General features: G+C 43.3%; 1 protein-coding gene across 1 annotated transcript in view; it reads right to left on the minus strand.

Annotated features, from left to right (window-relative positions):
- Positions 1 to 20,509, minus strand: part of CCT3 (chaperonin containing TCP1 subunit 3) — a 1,145,726-nt gene that overhangs the window by 863,625 nt on the left and 261,592 nt on the right. Inside the window, 1 exon segment of the mRNA XM_044079187.1 lies at positions 11,116 to 11,308. Within this exon segment, the coding sequence (XP_043935122.1) occupies positions 11,116 to 11,308 (193 nt within the window).

The raw sequence follows: 20,509 nt of genomic DNA on the forward strand, positions 1-20,509 counted from the left end.
CAATGCTACTGTATGGTACAGGAACCTGTGAAGTCAGGGCAAACGGAGAAGTGCCTCAAATGGGTAGTAGGACACGAATAGTTGGATAGATGAGGAAATGAGGACATAAGAGCAGACACCATAGTAGTTCCTGTTGCAGTAAATGTAAAGGAAAACAGACTGCAGTGGTTTGCGCAAATGTGCAGTCAGGAGTAAGTGTCAAAGAAAGTAGCAGACTAACACTCAATGTGGGAGAGATGACAACAGTTGACAACACCCTTACCTCACGAAGAAAAAATGGTAATAGAGTGGGTTAATTGAGACACATATGTATACATGTTTACATATATTGTATATACTACATATATAACTTGTGTATATATTATATATATATATATATATATATATATATATACACACACACATACACATATACACACGTATACACACAAACAAAACAGTATAGATTTACACACGTGTGTGCGCATTATATATAAGCACACATACAGCTAGAGATGATGCTCGTTCACTCTCCAGTTCTCTTTCCTTTGCTCTATACATACTTATATCTGTACCTACACATATCTTTATCTATAGATACAGATAAATCTAGATTTACACACACGGGTTCCTGACAAAAGACTGAATATTCACAACACAGTGCTGAAACACTAAACCCATATCACTAAAAACCCAAACATTATTGGCTTTCAATGGGCAGGATGGCTGTAAAGTGGAGATTAGGGTTTTGCCACTTTCCCCACTGTAGTGCGGTCTTCAAGTATGTGCATGTGTGGAAGGAGAGTGCAGGTGGGCTTACCCTAAGCAAAGAAGAAGCTTTTTGTGATCCTGGCACTGCTTTCAAGTTTGTTTTCTGTGATGTGGGTTCAATGTTTTAACGTTTGTCCTCCCTTCAGGGATCCATATTTCTCTAACTTTCTAGACACACACACACAGACACACACACACTTATATACATATATATCTCAGTGATAACTGCAAACGATTTAGGATTGCATTATATAAAACATTACTGAACATGGAGCTGTCCACTTTATTTTTTTCTTTTTGGTTTGGATGTTGTGACAGGGAATAATTTATCCAAACTGACTAAACAAAATTATTGAATTATAAAGAAAGGCTTTGGACCACTAATTTGGGGGCTACTTATAAACGAGGCATTAATGAATACCGGTAGAATACGATAATTTTTGAAAATGTATGGCAGTGATATGCATGTACATGTGTATATTCATATGCATATACACTTACTTTTATGTGCATATGTATATATTTTTCGACATGTTGTAGCTACTGACTGAAGTAATTTATTATGAATATTTTTTGTTATATTAGGCTTTTTTTTTTTTTTTTTTTTTTACACAAACTGTTAATATTAAGTTTCTATGTTATGCACTGATGTACATGTAGCAGGGTGTGGTTACGGTCACTTTAAATCATTAAAGTCCTTTTGGAAAATAGGATGCAATACTGCACTAATGATGCCAGAGTGTGAAACTGGTATGCTGTTACAGCCTTGAGCTCAGAGCTGTTATGTGCTGTTTGCTACACGGCACTGAAATGAAGCCAAGAAATAAGCATTTTTTCTTTACTTCTCATGGTGGATTTATTTATATTTTTTACAGCATCTATTTAGCCATTCTGGTTCCAGAAAGGCTTGGTTGGAGTGGCGTTCTTGATTTTATGGTTCTTTACAGTTTTTATGGAATGCAGCACCCTATTCTGGGCCTGTGCAACTATTTTTTGTGGTTGCTTTTACATACATACATATATATATATATATATATATATATATATATATAGATATATAGATATATATATAAAAATGGGTCTACCTGAAAATGACAAAAGTGCAGAACGCAGACGAGAGCACAGACACTGGAAGTCTGACAACTGAGAAGTCCGACAGCTGAGAATGCAGACGCTGAGAACACAGACATGTTAAGGTAAGTGTGCGATAGTGACGAACTTTAGGTTTAGGGGAAGGTTAAGTGAGTTAGGGTGCGGGTAAGTTAAGTGTGCGATAGTGACGGACTTGAGGGTTAGGGACGGATTAAGTAAGTTAGGATTAGGGTGCGGGTAAGTGTGCGATAGTGACGGAGCTTAGGGTTAGGGTTAGCATTAGCGCACAGATAGTTGTGTATGCAAGGTTTAGTGTAGGTTTGTAAGATTTTGGTGTGCTTGTGTTGTGTGTGTTTTTCGGGAAAGGTATTTGTTTTGTTGATTGTTGGGATTTTGGTTTGTCGGGCATAAGAAGTTTCGTGTTTTTGAACTTTTTTGTCGTATTTTTTTTCGTGTCTGTTATTTCGTTGTCGGTGTTTTGGCGTGTCGGTGTTATCAGGTAGACCTATATATATATATATACATATACATATATATATATGTATATATATATATATATATATATATATATATATATATATATATAGATAGATATAAGGTGTGTACTAGGATAATGGCCCTGCAGATTTTACATGCCTAGCCCATAGGATTACCCTGGCATCATGCCACCCAACCTTATTTCTCAGTGCCTCTGTCGAGTACAGCCACTGGAGTGATCCCTGGCGTGAATTCTCTATTTCCCATCCATTCATCAAGATTTCTCTTGAATAGGGCCAGTGAGATGCTCTGTTTGACATGTATGGGAAGTCTATTCCATAGCATGGACAGTCTCTGGGTTATGAACCTGTCCCTCCAGTTTGTTCTGTTGACTGTGGTAATGAGGTTGAGGTTTCTGGAGCGTGCGGTGCGGAGGGGGATTGGGATTTCTTTAGATGTAGCATTTCTAACAGAACTGGGTCAGACATGGCTTTGTAAGTGAAGCAGAGATTGCCTCTAAGTAGGCAATATGAGACAATAGTTGGGAGTTTTTTGAGTCTGTCCATATAGGACAAGTGTTTAAGGCCTAGGATCCTCTTTGTGAAGTACTTTTGCAGCCTCTCCAGTTGTTGCAGGTGTCTAGTCAGGTACATGTACATGCCAACTTTTTCCAATTCATATTTAGATTATGGGAGCTGCCATCCTGAATATCAAAAAAAGGGAGTGGTGAAAGGGCAATTGATAAGAGCAGCTAGGATGGTTAGCTCTGAAGCTGATTTTTTGGTGGAGTTGGATTTTGTCATATGTTCAAGCAGAGGGATATCCTGATAGCCTTTTGGATGAGTTAACCAAAGAGGTTATTTTGAAGCGTAAAGACGGGGTACGTAAACCAATTTTGGGTTATAGATTTGTTAGGAATACCATCAGTATGAGACATGAGTTTAACTTGTCTTTGATTCTAACATATAATGGGGGTGGCTAATTCCATTATTGATGTGATAAATGACCATTGGGAAATTTTGCAGTTTGATGTTGGTATAAGTTTCAAACTGGGTAAGAACCCCAAGCATGTTTTTAGGAGACACAAATGCATTAAGAATATCCTTGATGGGGTAAGACCTTTATACAAGATAAGAAGAAAAGTGGGGAATCTTAAATGTAATGCCTGTTCTTTTTGTCAACATTTTTTGGAAACTGACAGTTATGTTAAAGTAAATGGACAGAAATTGCACATTAGGGGTCATTACAATTGCAATAGCAAAAGGGTGATTTATATGGCTAAATGTCAGGAATGTCCCATTTTCTATATTGGCAAAACTATTAGAAAATTAAAAATTAGAATGGGTGAACATCTAGGTGACATTAGGCATGCTAGAACAACAAGTGCATTATTTAGACATGCAAGTGAAAGCCCCACACATTGTTTCAAATTTTTGGTCTTCCAGCAGCTTCAGGAGGATGAAAAAGGGGGTATTTTGGATATACATTTAGATGCATTAGAACTGAGATGGCAATTGTTTATGGATGTCTCTAGGCATCCAGGTATAAATTAAACGCATTTCTAGTGTTTTAAAACTTGATCAAATTTCAGGTTCGTATTTTAGAAGGTTAGGTTTTTAAAATTAATTGGACTTTTAAATGTTTTGAACAATTGATGAGAACAGATTTGATGTATTATTTTGTATTTAATGTTTTTTATGGCTTTGAAATGTGTATGGGTATGAAGGCTTATTGAATGTTAAGATGTTGCTTTAAATGTTTTTGTTGCTTCATTGAATAATTGATAGGTGTATTTAAGTTGGTTGGGTGAGGCTAATTCTTTGTTCTGATGAAGTCTCTGTAGTGGAGAGGAAAGCGCTTAACTTTTGTGAATAAACTGTGGTGTCCTTTGGAGTGCTCACTTGCTTCTGTTTTGTTCTTTGGTTTGCTGAAGTTTTAGTTGTGAAATGGGGCATTGTACTCTATGGTTAGTCTAATGAGGGAAGAGTAGGAGGAGACAATGACCTCTTTCTTCCTGGATGCAAAACCCTTCGTAATGAGATGTGCCACATAGGACTTTCTGACCACAGTAGCAATGTGATGGTCAAAAGAGAGGTTGCTGTCAACCTGTGTTCCCAGATCTCTTATATCTTCTGTGTTCAGTGGACTACCACTGATGTGGTAATTCATAGGAATAGTTTTTTCCCCAAAGGGGATAACGCATTTTTTTGGCACTGAGCTTAAGGCCATGGTTCTGACATTAGTCGTTGGTCTCAGTGAGGCCTTTCTGTAGGATGTCATCACTTGGGGAGTTAATAATAGCTCCCAACTTGCAATCGTCTGCAAACTTTGTCAGCCAGCATCCCATTGTGTTGGCCTGGACTTCAGAGAAGTAGATACCAAACAAGAGAGAAAGTACAGTTTTGTACCTACCATAAATGTAGATGTCCGAACAGGTTAGCATCTGCAGTCCTTACAAATGGGTTGTCCTGTCGTCAGGCAGCCCTTCGGTCGGCCGGATTCCAAAGTCTGGGTCTGGCCTCGGCTGGTGTCGCACTTCACCCGACATCATAGCTGCAGTTCTTCGGGTATAAAGGCATCAGCCGACGCCATTTTCCTCAGTGTTTCTTGCCCCAGATGCCAGTTGCCCTCTAGGATAGCTAAATTTTTGGATAAATGCCAATGTTTCCAAATAGTAGAAGGCAAACACAAAAAATAATCATGTATGTACATATATACAAACAAATACACCATAAGAGATCCCCCCCCAGCTAGCTATTAGGTGGGCAAATACCTAGGAGTACCACAGAGGGAAGGAGGGTGGGTAATCCTGACTGCAGATGCTATCCTGTTCGGACATCTACATTTATGGTAGGTACAAAACTGTACTATGTCCTTCAAGGATGCATCTGCAGTCCTTACAAATGGGTAGAATACCATAGCCAAACTAGGGGAGGAGGAAGAAAAATTATGGTGTAGTTAGGATCCCTTGCAAAACAGCAGTGGCAAACCCTGCTCGGGATCTAGAGTATAAAGGTAAGTTATAATGCTTGGCAAATGTATGCACGGAGGTCCAAGTAGCAGCCTCTATAATGTCCTTGGTAGCCACTCCTCGTAAGAAAGCTGTGGTAGTGGCTGTAGCCCTTGTAGAATGAGGCCTTATGTTCTGTGGAATTTGCTTTCCATGGTAGGAGTAACAGAATCTAATGCAATTTCCTATCCACTTGGAGATTGTCTGTTTGGAAATTGCTTTTCCTTCCCTTCCTGTTGCATATGCTACCAGAAGCTGGTCAGATTTTCTATTGCCCTTGGTTCTGTCCAGGTAGTAGCGTAACTATGTACATCCAAGGTATGCAGCAGTCTTTCCCCCCTGTTCTGTGGATTGGGAAAGAAGGTAGGTAGGTGGATTGCCTGGTTTAAAGACACTCTGGATACCACCTTAGGCATAAATGTAGGATTAGTTCTCATGGACACTCTATCTTGATGGAAGATTAGGAAGGGTTGTACTGCCATTAAAGCCTGTAGTTCCGAAACCCTTCTTGCTGAGGTAATTGCCAGCAGGAAAGCAGTTTTCAAGGATAGGTGTTGAAGATCTGCTGTTGCTGCTGGTTCAAAGGGGAAGTGTCAATTTTCTAGTACAAAGTTCAAGTCCCATGCTGGTAATGGTGGTTTCCTAGGAGGTTTTACATTCTTAATTCCTCTCAGAAACTGCCTGAGTAGAGGATCTTGAAAAGACAGGTGGATCAAGCTGTATTCTGCAGAAATAGCTGATGCATGTATTTTGATGGAGGAATAGGACAGGCCTGTATGGAAAAGCTCTGCCAAATACTCCAGGATGTTGGCAATGTCTACCTTTGACACATCTTTGCCCCTGTCGGTACTCCAAATGAGAAACTTTTTCCATTTTCCTGCATAGTTCCTTCTTGTTGAGGGTCTGCGGGCCTCAAGGATAATGTCTTTAACCCTTTGGGATAAATCTGGGTTAGTTGCTCTTATGTAATGTTCCAGGCAGTCAGTTGCAGAGTTTTCAGGTTTGGATGCAGGATGTTGTAGTTTCTCTGAGTTAACATCAAGGGAATCAGGGGTAGTGTCCACATTCTGCCGCGAGACATGCTCCTTAGTAATGGGTACCAATGTTGTCTTGGCCAATCTGGAGCTATCAGAATTATCCTTGGGCGTTCCTCTTTGATTTTCAATAGCACCTTGTGCATCAAAGGAAGAGGTGGGAATGCATATGCTGTCAGGCCTTTCCAACTGAAGGATAGAGAGTCCACCTTCCAAGCAAGTGGGTGGTATGTCCTTGTGCAGAATTTCTTGAGCTGGTGATTGAGTGGGGATGCGAATAGGTCTATTTGTGGCAGTCCCCATTTCTTTGTGATGGCCTTGAAGATGTCCGGGTGTAGCATCCATTCGTGAGCATCCAAGGTAGTTCTGCTTAATATGTCTGCTAGGGTGTTTTCTTTTCCCGGTACAAAAATTGCTTGTAACTGAATGTTGTAACTCAGAGCCATATTCCATAGGTCCAGGGCCATTCGGCATAGACGGTATGACTGAGTGCCTCCCTGTTTGTTGATGTACCACATGACTGTGGTGTTGTCTGTCCTTATCATCAACTGGCCTTCTTGGAGGAATGGTCTGAAATTCTGGATTGCTAGTTGTACTGCCAGCATTTCTTTTTGATTTATGTGCAGGTGCAGCTGCTCTGGAGTCCATAAGCCTTGTATGCACTTGTCCAGCATGTGGGCCCCCCAACCGAGGCCTGAGGCGTCCGTTGTGATGGTTTGGCTTGGTTGAATGCTGTGGAAGGGCAAACCTGGGTTTGAATGGCATGCCTGAGCCCACCATAGGAAATCTAGTTTCAGGCATGGAATTAGTGGTATTTCGGCTTCTAAGCTGTGCCTGTGTTGAGACCATAAATTCTTTAGGTACCACTGTAGCTTTCTCATATGCAGTCTGGCATGGAGGACCAGGATTATGCAGGATGCCATGAAGCCCAAGGCCTGCAGTACTTTCCTTGCTGTTAGTTTGTTCTGCTTTGTTAATGCCAAAAAGTAGAGAGGAAGTTGTTCTTGTTTTTCTGCAGTTAGGAATGCCATCTGTTTTACTGTGTCCAATTCTGCACCTAAGAAGGTTATTGTTTGGGATGGTATCAGTCTTGACTTTTTTATATTGACTGTGTATCCCAGGGCCTGTAGTAAGCAAATGACTCTTTGTAAGTCTTCTGTTAGCTTGTTTTTGTTGTCCGCTTGTATCAGGCAGTCGTCCAGGTATGGATAAATTTGGATTCCCTGAAGCCTGCAGTGAGCGATTACTGATGCCAGGCATTTCGTGAACACTCTGGGCAGTAGATAAGCCAAAGGGCAATGCTGAGAATTGATAATGCTCTGATCCTGCAAGAAATCTGAGGTATCTTCTGCAAAGTGGTCGTATGGGGACGTGCAGGTATGCCTCCTTGAGATCTAGAGTTACCAGCCAATACTCCTTGCCCAGCATGGGAAGAAGTTGCTGTAGGGTCAGCATTTTGAATTTTGGAACAATGATGAATGTGTTTAAAGCGGACAGGTCGAGAATAGGCCTCCAATTTTTTTCTTTTCTTGGTACCAGGAAGAGTCTGGAGTAAAATCCCTTGCCTTGTTCCATAGGTGGTACCCTTTCCACAGCTCTCATCCTTGCTAATTGAGCTATTTGTTTTAGAGCTTCTGTCTTTTGATTTGGTGGTAGGTTTGGCATTCCTCTTTTTCCGGGTAAAGTGTGGAAATGAAACCTGTAGCCTTGGTCTATAGTTTGCAAAATCCACTTGTCTCCTGTGATATAGTGCCAGTATTTTAAAAATAATGCTAACTTTCCGCCTAAGGGTGCTGCTATTTGTTCCCTGGTAGGCGGTGTCAAAGCCAAGTCACTGTGATTGTCCTGTTGCAGTGGTAGTGGTTGTGTCTGTGCCTCGTTGGTTGTTACCTTGCCACTGGCGTCCTCTGTAGGCACCTCCTCTGGATTGATTTCTGCCTCTTGAACGCCTATTCCTGCCTCTCTGAGATTTAGAGGAGTCTGGAAAGGACCAATTTTTGGAAGGCCAGTTCCTGCTAAACCTTGGAGGCTGAACCTGTAAGAAATCTTTTACTGTTTGTACAGATTTTGCCTTCTCTTCCATTTTCTTCAGTACCTGTTGGGCAGGAGAACCAAATAAACTGACCTTATCCATAGGAGCATCTAATAGCTTTGCTTTAACATGATCCGGCAAGACCTGTTCTTTCAACCATGCATGCCTTCTTATAACTGTGCCAGTCATGGCTGATCTAAATGAAGCCTCCAGTGCATCATAGCCACATTTTAAGAAATGGTTACTAACCTGCTGAATGTTATTCACCATTTCTAGAACATATTTCTTATCTAAAGAATCATCCGAGGACAGTTTCTTAGTTAGCTGATCCAGCATAAACTCTTGGTATTGGATCATATGAAACTGACAGTTCAATGCTCTAGCTGAGAGAGTAGCAGAGGTGTATACTTTTTTACCCCATCTCTCTAAGGACCTGGATTCCCTTTCAGAAGGAGAGGGTTTTAGCTGAGGTCGAAGCTACTGCCTTAGGCCCCTGGGAGATAGTCTCAGGATCTGCGAAAGGACCCTTGTATAAATGGTGATGAGTGTCCGGGACCCTGTAGAACCTATCGGGCTTAGCAGGGGCTGGAGGTAAGGTATCAGGAGCAGTGCAAGAATCATTAAATGCATCATCCACAACAGGAAGAACTGGAGGTATAGCTAAAGGCCTATGTTGCGGTAAGTGTAAAAAGGTCCTAAGCCTTTTCCTTGAATCTGAGAAATCTTGCCCCTGCCATTGGAATTGCTCTCTCATGGCATGTAAAGTTTCCCCAAAAGAAAATTCCTCTGGTGGAGAAGCAGAAGGAATCGATTCTTCAGCATCGGAATCTTCATAAGTAGAAAAAGGAGCCTCTGGATGGTCTGTATTGTCTGTATCATCAGAAGAGTCATCTGAGGACACTGGCTCAGGGGGCTCTGCTCTAGGTCTCTTTTCTGGAGGTTGAGAGGCCCTGTCTGGGTGAGATTGGGATCCCCTTATTAAAGAGATGAGATCCTCTGCCAGAGTAAGCATTTGGGAACTTGAACTGGGCCTGTGAGAGGGGGGCTTAACAGGCACAGACTTAGAAGTTTTGGCTGCTTTAGCCCTGGCAAAGGCCTTTATAGACATGGCTGCAGGAGGCCTAGCAGCACCACGTGCTGGGGTAGAAACATCCAAAGGGATGGTGTCTGATAAGTCTTGTGAAACCTCAGTAGTAGGTAAAACTTCAGAGGCCGATTCAACTAGGGTAGAGGGGGCCTCGGTAGTAGTCATGGATTCGGCTGAAGATTGAACCGTTTGCTCGGTTTCGGCCGAAACCGAGACACTCGCGGTTTGCTTAACCGGGGTTGCGGCCGAAACCGCGGACTGCGAGTGTCGGTCCTTTTCTTTGCGTTTCTTAACAATTTGAGTAGTCGGAGGATCCGATGGCATTATGTACGCAAAATCTGAGCCGAAAAACTGTTCAGCAAACTCCGACCGACGTCTAAGCGTTCGTCGGTTGAAAGAAGCACAGGCTAAACAAGCTGCTACGTCGTGGTCTGGGCCTAAACAAGGTAAGCAGTAAGAGTGGAAATCTTTATGAGGTATTTGTTTCCCACAAGTTAAACAGTTATTCACTTTTTCTGACATCGGTTGAGGCAAGAAAGAGTCCCCAACGGGGTACTTAGCTTTTTAGAAGTCTTCGAAGTAGTATTCGGTAGTAGTAATCTCTGGATCTGACCGACCGGCACTTGCGAACAGCTTCTGCTTCGGGCGCCACGCGGCAAGAAAGACGGAGGAAAATGGCGTCGGCTGATGCCTTTATACCCGAAGAACTGCAGCTATGACGTCGGGTGAAGTGCGACACCAGCCGAGGCCAGACCCAGACTTTGGAATCCGGCCGACCGAAGGGCTGCCTGACGACAGGACAACCCATTTGTAAGGACTGCAGATGCATCCTGGAAGGACATCCCAGAAACTAACCCTGTGGGACTCTACTCGTGACTGGTCGGCAGTATGACTTGGAGTCAGCTACTTTCACACTGTGGGTTCTATCTGTGAGCCAGATGTGATATAGGGTTTGATGCCTAGCTTAATGAGTTTTTCTATGATTCCTGAGTGGGGAATGGTATCAAAGGCTTTGGCCAGATCAAGGCAGGCTGTACGAACCACCTTGCCATCATCCACAGCTCTGGTGACCGATTCAAAGAAATCGACCAGGTTGAGCAGGCATGATCAACCCTTCACAAAACCTATAGATATATATATATATATATATATATATATATATACACACACACACACACACACACACACACACACACACACATATATATATATATATATATATATATATATATATACATACACACAAACAATATACAAAACAATTCTTTATATCTATATACAAATATGAGGGTTTTGCTTAAAATCCTGTCAGCAAGAGAATGCGTCTTAAAACTTCATCATTCCCATGTATTGTTTTAAAGTTCTAAGGAAATGCATGTGTCATTTTGAATTAAACCACTAGCCATAAACAAACATGCTTATTGTGCAATGGTACTACACATATAAAGTGAACATTAACAGACATTTACCTCATAAAATCCTCTCGTAAGACAATATACACGCCATAAAAAGTTAATTCACAACAAACCTCAAACATTCTACATGAACAGAGCCTAGCTTGCTTCTCTCTGTCTACTGATAATTCACATCTTGTAAATACCACATACCATACAGACAATCCTATATACAAACTATGTACCTTTTCAACTTTGGCATATTTCTTAATGTCGATCTCCTTCCTTCCATTGTCCTCAAACTGTACAGTTTTCACAGCATCCAGGGCAATGGTGCAGGCTAGGTCTGCCCAGCGGCTAATAGCTTTTGTATTAATGGCACTGTGTATAATCTTCAGCATCATCTCACGGTTATTAACATCTACTGGAGTACTGAAAAGAAACATTCAGAATGATTTCAAACATCTTCAAATGTTAATATGCAAACTGAAAAAAAGGATTCTGGTGTATCAATATTACAAAAGCTGGTGCCTTCCTGGAGAAGTTAGTTATGTACCTTCAAGCAATAAGAGTGCAGAATTCATTAAATAAAAATGGCAATGTCAATGAGCTTTTGCCAATACTCTATCATCAAAAACAATGAATCACCTTTACAGCCATGAGAAGTAAAGTGACAGTAAGTGGTAATGACACAATCTAAAAAATGGCTAACTTTAAACATTCTTAAAATAGACTTGGAGTAAAAAAACTTTTTTTTTTAAACATTTTATGATGAACAGCATTTACATTTTTACACACGGTGCAGTCCTCATGCATGGTGCACTTGATATCCTGGCATGATTGCTGATTCAGTCACCTTCTCCCATCCAGTGAAGAACACTGCAACAGTGATATGGAAGGACACAACACAGTTGTGTAAAATTTCACCATAACACTATGCCCTCCTCTTCACTGTTGCAGTTTTCCATCCCTTCCTCCTCTGTTATAGCTCGTTCCTTGTATTTCTAGTTACAGCTTTGTAAGCCACTATCTCCTTAAAACACAACACTTACCTCTTTCTTATGTTATTTCACATCAACACAACTAAAACTTCTCTATAATGAAGTTAAATTCTGTTCCATGCAAGGCTTGAAATATTTTTCAAGTCAATATGCTCTGCGCAGACAACAGTGTAAAGCTTCTTAGAGTCTGCTCTAATTAGACTCAAACCTTGACTTATGTTTTTGTCTGGGGAGCAATTACTTATCACTGTTCTATTTATTTTGCTCACCTGTGGCATTTTATTTCTGAAGTGTCCCCCTATTCTTGTGTTGATAGCTGTATAAGCCATCTACAGTCTTTCATTTTGTTTAGTCATTTCTTTGGGTAGTTCATGTCTGTAGTCAGTGCACAATTTTTTCACAGTCACTTTCAGCTTTCATTAGAGTTCAAAGGTGCAGCTAACTTCAAAAGGTAAAGCTTGACTATCCAGACACAGAGGAGCTCCTTTTCACACACAAGAAGAGCACGTCCAGAAAGGCAGGCTGTATTCCAACAGCTATGGAGACAGGCCAGTATACAGACTAGGTCTCCTAGTCTGAAGCTTAATTACAAATTTAGCTTAGACTAAACAGCATACAAAATAGGTAGTAGTTACTTTCACTCTCTGCCTGATTTCAATAGATTTAAAATATCTTCCAGCATGCATATTACATTTTAATGATACCTAAACCTCCTGTTCATATACATTTCCCTGCATTTGATCATCTTCCCTTAGTCAGTGGTTCAAGCACATTACTTTTGAGACTCTTGCTTTCCAGCCTACTTTCAGTCACACTTGCATCAAGTTTGGTCGGTATGCATTCAGAGACTTACTGCATGCGTTATCATAACTAACTTTATACAACATTGTCTACTGGTTTCCACCATATATTAGTTTCCTTTTTCATTTATCATTCATTTACTTCTCCCCATTTCTTCCCCATTGTTACAGTACCTTAAGAGCAACTAACAGTTTGCGACTTAAACCTTCATTAAGTGCAGCATGCAGTAAAGCTCCCTTCTTCAGTTAGGTATAAACGTTTGTTTTTAAATACAGTTTGAGATGTAATTTACCTTTACACTAATTAAATATTTTCTGCCCGATACTTGAGTTAAATGGTTTTAAAGTATCACTCAGAATATTACTCACATTTTGATCAAATCCAGTATTAAGATGTGTCCTCATGCAATGCTCACAAGGCATTTTTATGGCATCTTCCACCTTTCTGAAAGCAGTTTCATCGCTGCTACTTTATCCATCCTTTTCTTTTAGAAAACAGAAGTGTTTTACAGGCACTCTCTCTCCCTTGAGATGTCCACAGTTTGCTTTTCTACATTAGCTGACTGCTTGCTTGTTCCATGACAAATTCTCTTGCCCCAAAATCACTTTTTTCTTCTTCTGGTTCCATGTGTTTTTGAGGGTCTGTTTATGTTTTTAATTCAAGTGTTTTAATCCACGTGGACAAGACTCGGAATGAAAGAGTAATAATGCAAGACAATAACCTGAAACAAAGCTTCATTTCTCTGCAGTGTCTTATGAAGAATGGACAGCATTTGTTAGTTTCTGTTTATAGTGAAAATTCATTAACCACAAACTGCACTCTCTCCAACCTTTATGCTTGATCCCTTCCTCCAAAAACAATTATTTCTTTTAGCTGGTAAAAAAACAAAAAATAATCCTCGTTTTCCCACCTTCCTCGACTAGTTTAGACCAGTTTACAGGCATTGCTGTATTCTGGGCTGTGGTGTAGTTCCTGTGTTGTCCATTACCTTACTTGGATAGAAGGAAGTTTCTTTGCTCACCAGTGGGAGTGGGGAGCCTTGAGCAGCCTACCTGTCCTTGGGGGAAGTGACCTCAGCACAAGAAGCTGTAGTAATTGGTTGTTTGGGACCATTTCTAGCTCTTTTGTAGTTCACCGTTTAAAATCCGCCTCTGGGCGTTTTTTTCTGGCTATACTGCTCAGACAAGCTCCACGTGGGTTTACAGAGTGGTCCTAGCAGCAGGGAACTCAGAAAAGTGACTACCTTCTGGATTTAAGTATCTTTGCTTTTCCTTCACTTGAAATAGCTTCTGTAGCTTACCTTGAACTAGCCTGAACTGTTTTTTAACTGATTGCTGCATTACTTTAAAATCTGCACTTAAAGTTACATTTTAGTCGAATTTGATCGAAAGTTTGCTTGTATGTTTAGTTTAACTGTGGAGGCTGCCCACTAAAGTGTGCTAGCCTGTGTAACTAATTTATCACTGTTTCTGCATTTTCTGTGTGTTTCTACCAAAAACAAAAATAATCCTTGTTTTCCCGCCTTCCTCGACTAGTTTAGACCAGTTTACAGGCATTGCTGTATTCTGGGCTGTGGTGTAGTTCCTGTGTTGTCCATTACCTTACTTGGATAGAAGGAAGTTTCTTTACTCACCAGTGGGAGTGGGGAGCCTTGAGCAGCCTACCTGTCCTTGGGGGAAGTGACCTCAGCACAAGAAGCTGTAGTAATTGGTTGTTTGGGACCATTTCTAGCTCTTTTGTAGTTCACTGTTTAAAATCCGCATTTACACGGCTTTGCGTGGTCGTGCGCATAGCGCAGTGCCGGTTAAACAAGGTTAATCTTTTTCTGGCTCCGCCAAGTCTGCTTTTCAAATTTTCCCTTAAGGAAGCTCTACTCTTAGTATAACCAGACTACTCACTGTAGTATAAGCCTAGCACTTGTTCTCAATACTTCTCTACTAAGTAAGCACTCTCGTACTAAGTAAAGCACTACATCTACTTACCACCCCTGTGAATATCCACTTCCCTTAAAGGTATACCACTCCCTTATACTGTTCTAGCATGTCGAGTGGCAGATTACTGGCGTCGTCTCCAGTTCAGCTGGTCAATCTGGGTATCTTGAGACAATGCTACAATTGTTTCATGTACACAGACAACCCTCTCCTCCTCCCAACAAACACAAATACATGTGAGAGATGCAACTATATAGCCAAACTGGAGGCTGAACTCTCTCAACTCAGGGCTGGCATGACCAGACAGGAGGAGATGGCAACCACACACGCAACAATCCCAGTCCCACATAGACCTAACACAACTGCAAACCAAACACATAAAAACACAAAGACATACTCGGAGGCTCTAATAAAAAACGTACCAAAACAACAGAGGCTCCCAATGCAAACATCCAAAAATCCACCACCTCAAAACAAAACACATGCAACACATACTTCAATAAATCAGTGTGTCGACCAATCACAGCCCTTAAGGCCAAACACCTTGCCTGATACACTAGTAATAGGTGACTCCATAGTCACACTGATGTCCCACTGACCAGGCTGAACAAGGAGAAGGTGACTGTGAGCTGTCTATCGGGAGCTAGGATCCGCCACATAACACACGCACTCAGGTCACTCCAAAGCAAGTACAAATATGACTCCGTCATTGTCCATGCTGGTGTGAATGACCTGAGACGTACCTCCCTGGACTACATGAAAAGAGGCAGAGGAGCTCTCCGATTATGTAGCCCAGGCTGGTATGACCCTGACCCTGAGCAGCATCTTGCCCTCACCAAGAATGATACCACAATACAAAGACAAGATGATCAGCTTTAACAATTGGCTCAAGTACTGGTGTCATTCTAAGGGGATCCAATGTCTGTCTGCCTGGGATGATATGCTGGACAAGCCACGCTGCTTCGCAAGGGATGGCTTACACCTGTCACCACTTGGCTTCCGGATATTGGCTAAGGCTCTTGCCACCCCCATAGTGCCTTTTTTAGGCAAGGCTCAAAAGACAAACCCACCTCCTTAGAAAACAAAAATGGAAAAAAACTAAGGGTAATGCTGCTCAACGCCATAAGTCTAAATCTCAAGATGCAGGCACTTGATGCACTCCTCAGCATGGAGAACATCGACGTCTGTGCAGTAACTGAAACCTGGTTCAAGGCTCCTGAGAGCACCCCAGCACTACCAGGCTATAACCTCGTATCATGCTTTTCGGCCCCAAAACCGGGCGAACCACAAGGAGGGAGTGTCCATATTCATAAAGGACACCCACACCTCCAGGTTAGTAACAACACATGAAGCATCAGAGACCATACAGGTGCAACTAACCATAGGCAAAACTGCTATACAACTGGTAGCATGTTACAGACAACCCTCCCAATCTCAAGAACCCCACTCAGCCTTCCTGAAGACATTGGAGGATATGAATGCATCACAAAATACCATCATACTGGGAGACTTCAACTACCCAAACATAGATTGGGTACATTATTCTAGCCCTAATATCCTAGCCCAAAGGTTCCTGGAATTCATAAATTCAAATGCACTGGAACTTTTAGTTATGTACTTACCATAACTTTAGATGTATGGGATCCATCCCGCCTACATTCTGTACTGATGGGTTCGGAGCCGATCCTCGGCTCCGACTCGGCACGCTATACTATAGAACGAAGTCTCTTATTGGCCGAGCTATCCCACATCCCAGGATGCACCACCACTGCTTTCCCAGATCTTGTTTGTCCGCACACATGCACACACACATAGACTGTTGATATAATATTGCCAGGTGTTTCAAGAGAGGAAACAGTTGAACTCGGACCGTCCGGTCTCTTCTGATCTCCAAGGCAGGGGGAAGGAGGGTGGATTATTAGGAATGTAGGCGAGATGGATCCCATACATCTAAAGTTATGTTAAGTACATAACTAAAAGATATAACTTGATCCTATCTCGCCCACATTCTGTACTGATGGGACAGCGTCCCTAGCACCTGATTCCTGGGTGGCTCACTGGAAAACACTCCTGAGAACTGTGGAACCGAAGGAAGCTCGCCCCCGAGATGCCACGTCCAATTTGTAATGAGAAATAAAGGTGTGAGGAGAAGACCACGTAGCCGCCGCACAAATGTCACTAATAGCAAGCTTGGAATGAAAGGCTGCCGAAGTAGCCATAGCCCTGGTAGAATGAGCTTTCACTGTAGCTATAAGCTCTTTGTTAGAAATGAAGTAAGTATGACTGATACAGTCTCTGATCCACTTGGCAATAGTGACTTTCGTGACGGCTTTGCCCAATTTATAGTCCGAAAAGGACACAAACAACTGATCTGCTTTTCGTGCTTGGTGCGTCCTATCCAAATAGAAGCGTAATTGTCTGTAGACATCCAAGGTGTGAAAGATATACTCCGCTCTGTTTGAATACTTCGGGAAGAAAACTGGAAGTTCCAGTGATTGTTGCAGACAAAAATTAGAACAAACCTTAGGAACAAAGGATGGGTTCGGTCTGAGAGATACTGTATCCTTGTGAAAAACCAGGTATGGTGGTTTGACACATAGGGCTTGAAGTTCTGAAACTCGTCTGGCTGATGTAATTGCAACTAATAAAGCAGTCTTCCAAGAAAGAAATTTTAAGTCACAAGTTGCTGCTGGTTCAAAGGGGGAAGAGGTTAAAGCACCTAACACCACATTAAGGTCCCACGGTGGAGCGGGCTGAGATATCGGGGACCGTAGCAGCCCAGCACCTTTCATGAAGGCTTTACACAACTTGTTGCTCATCAAAGGTGGTTCTATGCTCTCGTGAAAACTGGAAATAGCTGCCAATTGAACTTTGATGGTAGAGACCGAACAACCTTGGTTGAACAGAGAAGCTAAAAACTTCAGAACCTCTGACACCGGGGCTGTCATGGGGTCTAAGCCCCAGAGTTGGGCCCAAATAGCAAATCTCTTCCATTTGCTGCTATACATTTTCTTAGTAGAAGTCTTGTGGGCCGAGGACAAGATATGTATGACTTCCGGGTCCAAAGCATGGTTCCTGACTATGGTCAGAAGAGGAGGAGCCAAGCTGCTAACTTCAACGAGTGGAGGGACTGATGTAGCTGTCCCGACTGATGGGTCAAGAGATCCGGAACTTGGTCCAGGAACCATGGACCGTCCACAATGCATATTTGCGAAGAAAGGGGAAACCAGACTTGACGAGGCCAGTATGGGGCAACTAGAATCATTTTGCTCTCCAAGCGAATCGCCTTCTGGATCACCTTGGGAAGAAGGGGAACCGGTGGAAAGGCGTATAGCAGACCGGTGGGCCAAGCTTGGACTAGGGCGTCCTTGGGAATCTCCCCCGGAACTGGAGTGAGAGAGAAGAACTGTTGGCATTTCGTGTTGAGGGGGGTTGCGAAAAGGTCGCAACAAGGAGTTCCCCATCTCCTGAAAATCTGAGTTACCACTCTGTCGTTCAGAGACCACTCGTGAGGGGAGAGAATAGTTCTGCTCAGTTTGTCGGCTATCATATTGGATCTCCCCGGAATGTGTGTTCCTACCAGAAAACGTTTGGTTGCAATCGCCCAATCGCATACCTTCATGGCCTCTCTGAAAGGGGGGTAGGATCTGGTCCCTCCTTGCTTGTTCACGTACCAGACCACCGACATGTTGTCAGACTGAATGGCAATCGTGCCCTGGGGGAGGTAAATGTGTAGTGCTTGCAACGACAGAAGCACCGCCCTCATTTCCAGTATGTTGATGTGGACTGACCTGCCCAGGTAATGTGCCCCCCACCCCGTCTGGGAGGCGTCCGTAGTCAATGTGGCCACTGAGGGTGGTGGAACGAAGGGTCGCCCCTGATCTAGGTTGGAGGAAAGAAGCCACCAACGAAGGTCCTGTTTGCACGTCTCTGTGATCAGAATGTGGTGACTGAGTGGGAGATCCTGATAAGACCACTGGACTGACAAGAGCTACTGGAGAATCCTCATATGTAACCTTGCTAAGGGGACTAGGAGAACGGTGGCCGACATGGAACCTAACAGTTGTAGGACCATCCTCGCTGGGGCTCGACGTCTGAGGAGCAAAGCTCGAACTTGAGACTGTAGTCTTTCTATCCTCTCTGCAGGAAGATAGACTCACATTTGCTTTGAGTCTATCTCTGCTCCGATAAACCGAATGCGCTGAGATGGCAGCAACACGGACTTTGTCCAATTGAAGGTGATTCCTAGGGAGTTGCCTAGAGATATAGTGGCTGCTAGATTTTGCAAGAGTAGACGCCTGGAGGTGGCAGTTAGGAGCCAGTCGTCTAGGTATGGAGACACTTGGAATCCTAGACTTCTCAGGTGAGCAGTCACCACCGCCAAACATTTGGTGAACACCCTGGGGGCTGTGGTGAGACCAAAGGGCAGTGCACGGAACTGGAAATGACTGTCTCCCAGGCTGAAGCGCAAGTGTCTCCTGGACGCCTGATCTATCAGGATGTGATAATAGGCGTCCTTGAGATCTATGGAGCACATCCAAACACCTTTCTCCAGCAGCGGGAGAATGGATTGCAAGGTGACCATCCGGAACTTGGACTTTTTCACTGATCGATTTAGCTTGCTAAGATCCAAAATGGGCCTCAAGTCCCGGGTCTTTTTTGGCACCAAAAATAATCTTGAGTAAGTCCCTAATCCGGTCTGGCCTGCGGGAACAGGTTGGATGACTCCTTTTTGAAGCAGCTTTGATATTTCGTTGGCTGCAAGATGCCGTTGACTGGGTGGCGGGTCTGGGATTCTTTGGGATGGAGGGGGGGGGGTTGAGAAAAAGGGATGGTGCAACCTCCGGCGATGATTCGGAGCACCCATCGGTCCTGAGTGATACTCTCCCAGGCCTTTAGGTGCTTCAAAAAACGACCCCCGACTGGCTCAAGAGCAGCACAGTCGGGCACTCCTTCAGGGATGCTGGAAGGTTGAGGAGCCACGAAAGGACTCGCGGTCTCCAGTGTTGCGGGGGCCTCCGCCGCCTCTGGGATGGCATCTTCCTGAAAAATTTCCCCCTCCTCTGCCTCTAGAAGGGGGATCGCTCTGCTGCGAAGAGTAAGGCTTTTGAGATTTACGGAACCACATTTCCCCCCCTCTTCTAGCCTTGGGATAAGGCCTGAAGGGAGTGGAAAACCGTGCCCCTATGGCAGTTAAAGTCTTACCCTCTTGTTCGCAGCGAGTCAAGGTGTCCTTTACCTTGGGTCCAAACAGAGAGGACCCATCAAAGGGAGTGTCGGCAAAGGAAGACTTAAAGGCCTCCGCAAAATGACACAGGCGGAGCCAGGCTTGTCTCCGTAGAGCAACGCCTATTCCCGCCGCTCTGCTCGCCCCCTCGGCTGCATATGAAATGAGCCTCATGGACGAGTTCGATAACAATGATAGGGTAGCCAGCTGAGAGTTAACCGTCTGGGCCAACTGCTCAGGTAAGTTACCAGAGAGGGTATCTGAAAGTTCCTTGACCAGATCCCTCTGAAGTCTGGTGAAGTGCGTCAAATAATTCAGAGACCTTAAAGTAAAGGTTGCTGAAGTAAGGGTGCGCTTCCCGTACCGATCCATGCTCGTAGACTCTTTATTAGAAGGATGGACGGACGTTGAAGCCTCTGCCACATCTTGTTGGGTAGCAGATGCCACCACCAGGGCATCTACAGCCACACCTTTAGAGAGAAAATCCTTTTCAGGGGGTGCTGAGAGAAATTTATTGGGGCGAGCTGGCACCGGTTCCACAGAATCCGGGTGTTCCCACGCCCTTCGAGAGATCAAATCCAGAAGCTCATCGAAGGAGACACCCAGGAGGTGGAGGGCTGAGCCCCGAAGGCCTTGAGGAATACCGATTCCTCAGCGGAAGGGGGTTTGGACT

The sequence above is a fragment of the Protopterus annectens genome, chromosome 8.part0, assembly GCF_019279795.1.
Source record: "Protopterus annectens isolate FY-2018-M chromosome 8.part0, PAN1.0, whole genome shotgun sequence".
Lineage (NCBI taxonomy): Eukaryota > Metazoa > Chordata > Ceratodontiformes > Protopteridae > Protopterus > Protopterus annectens.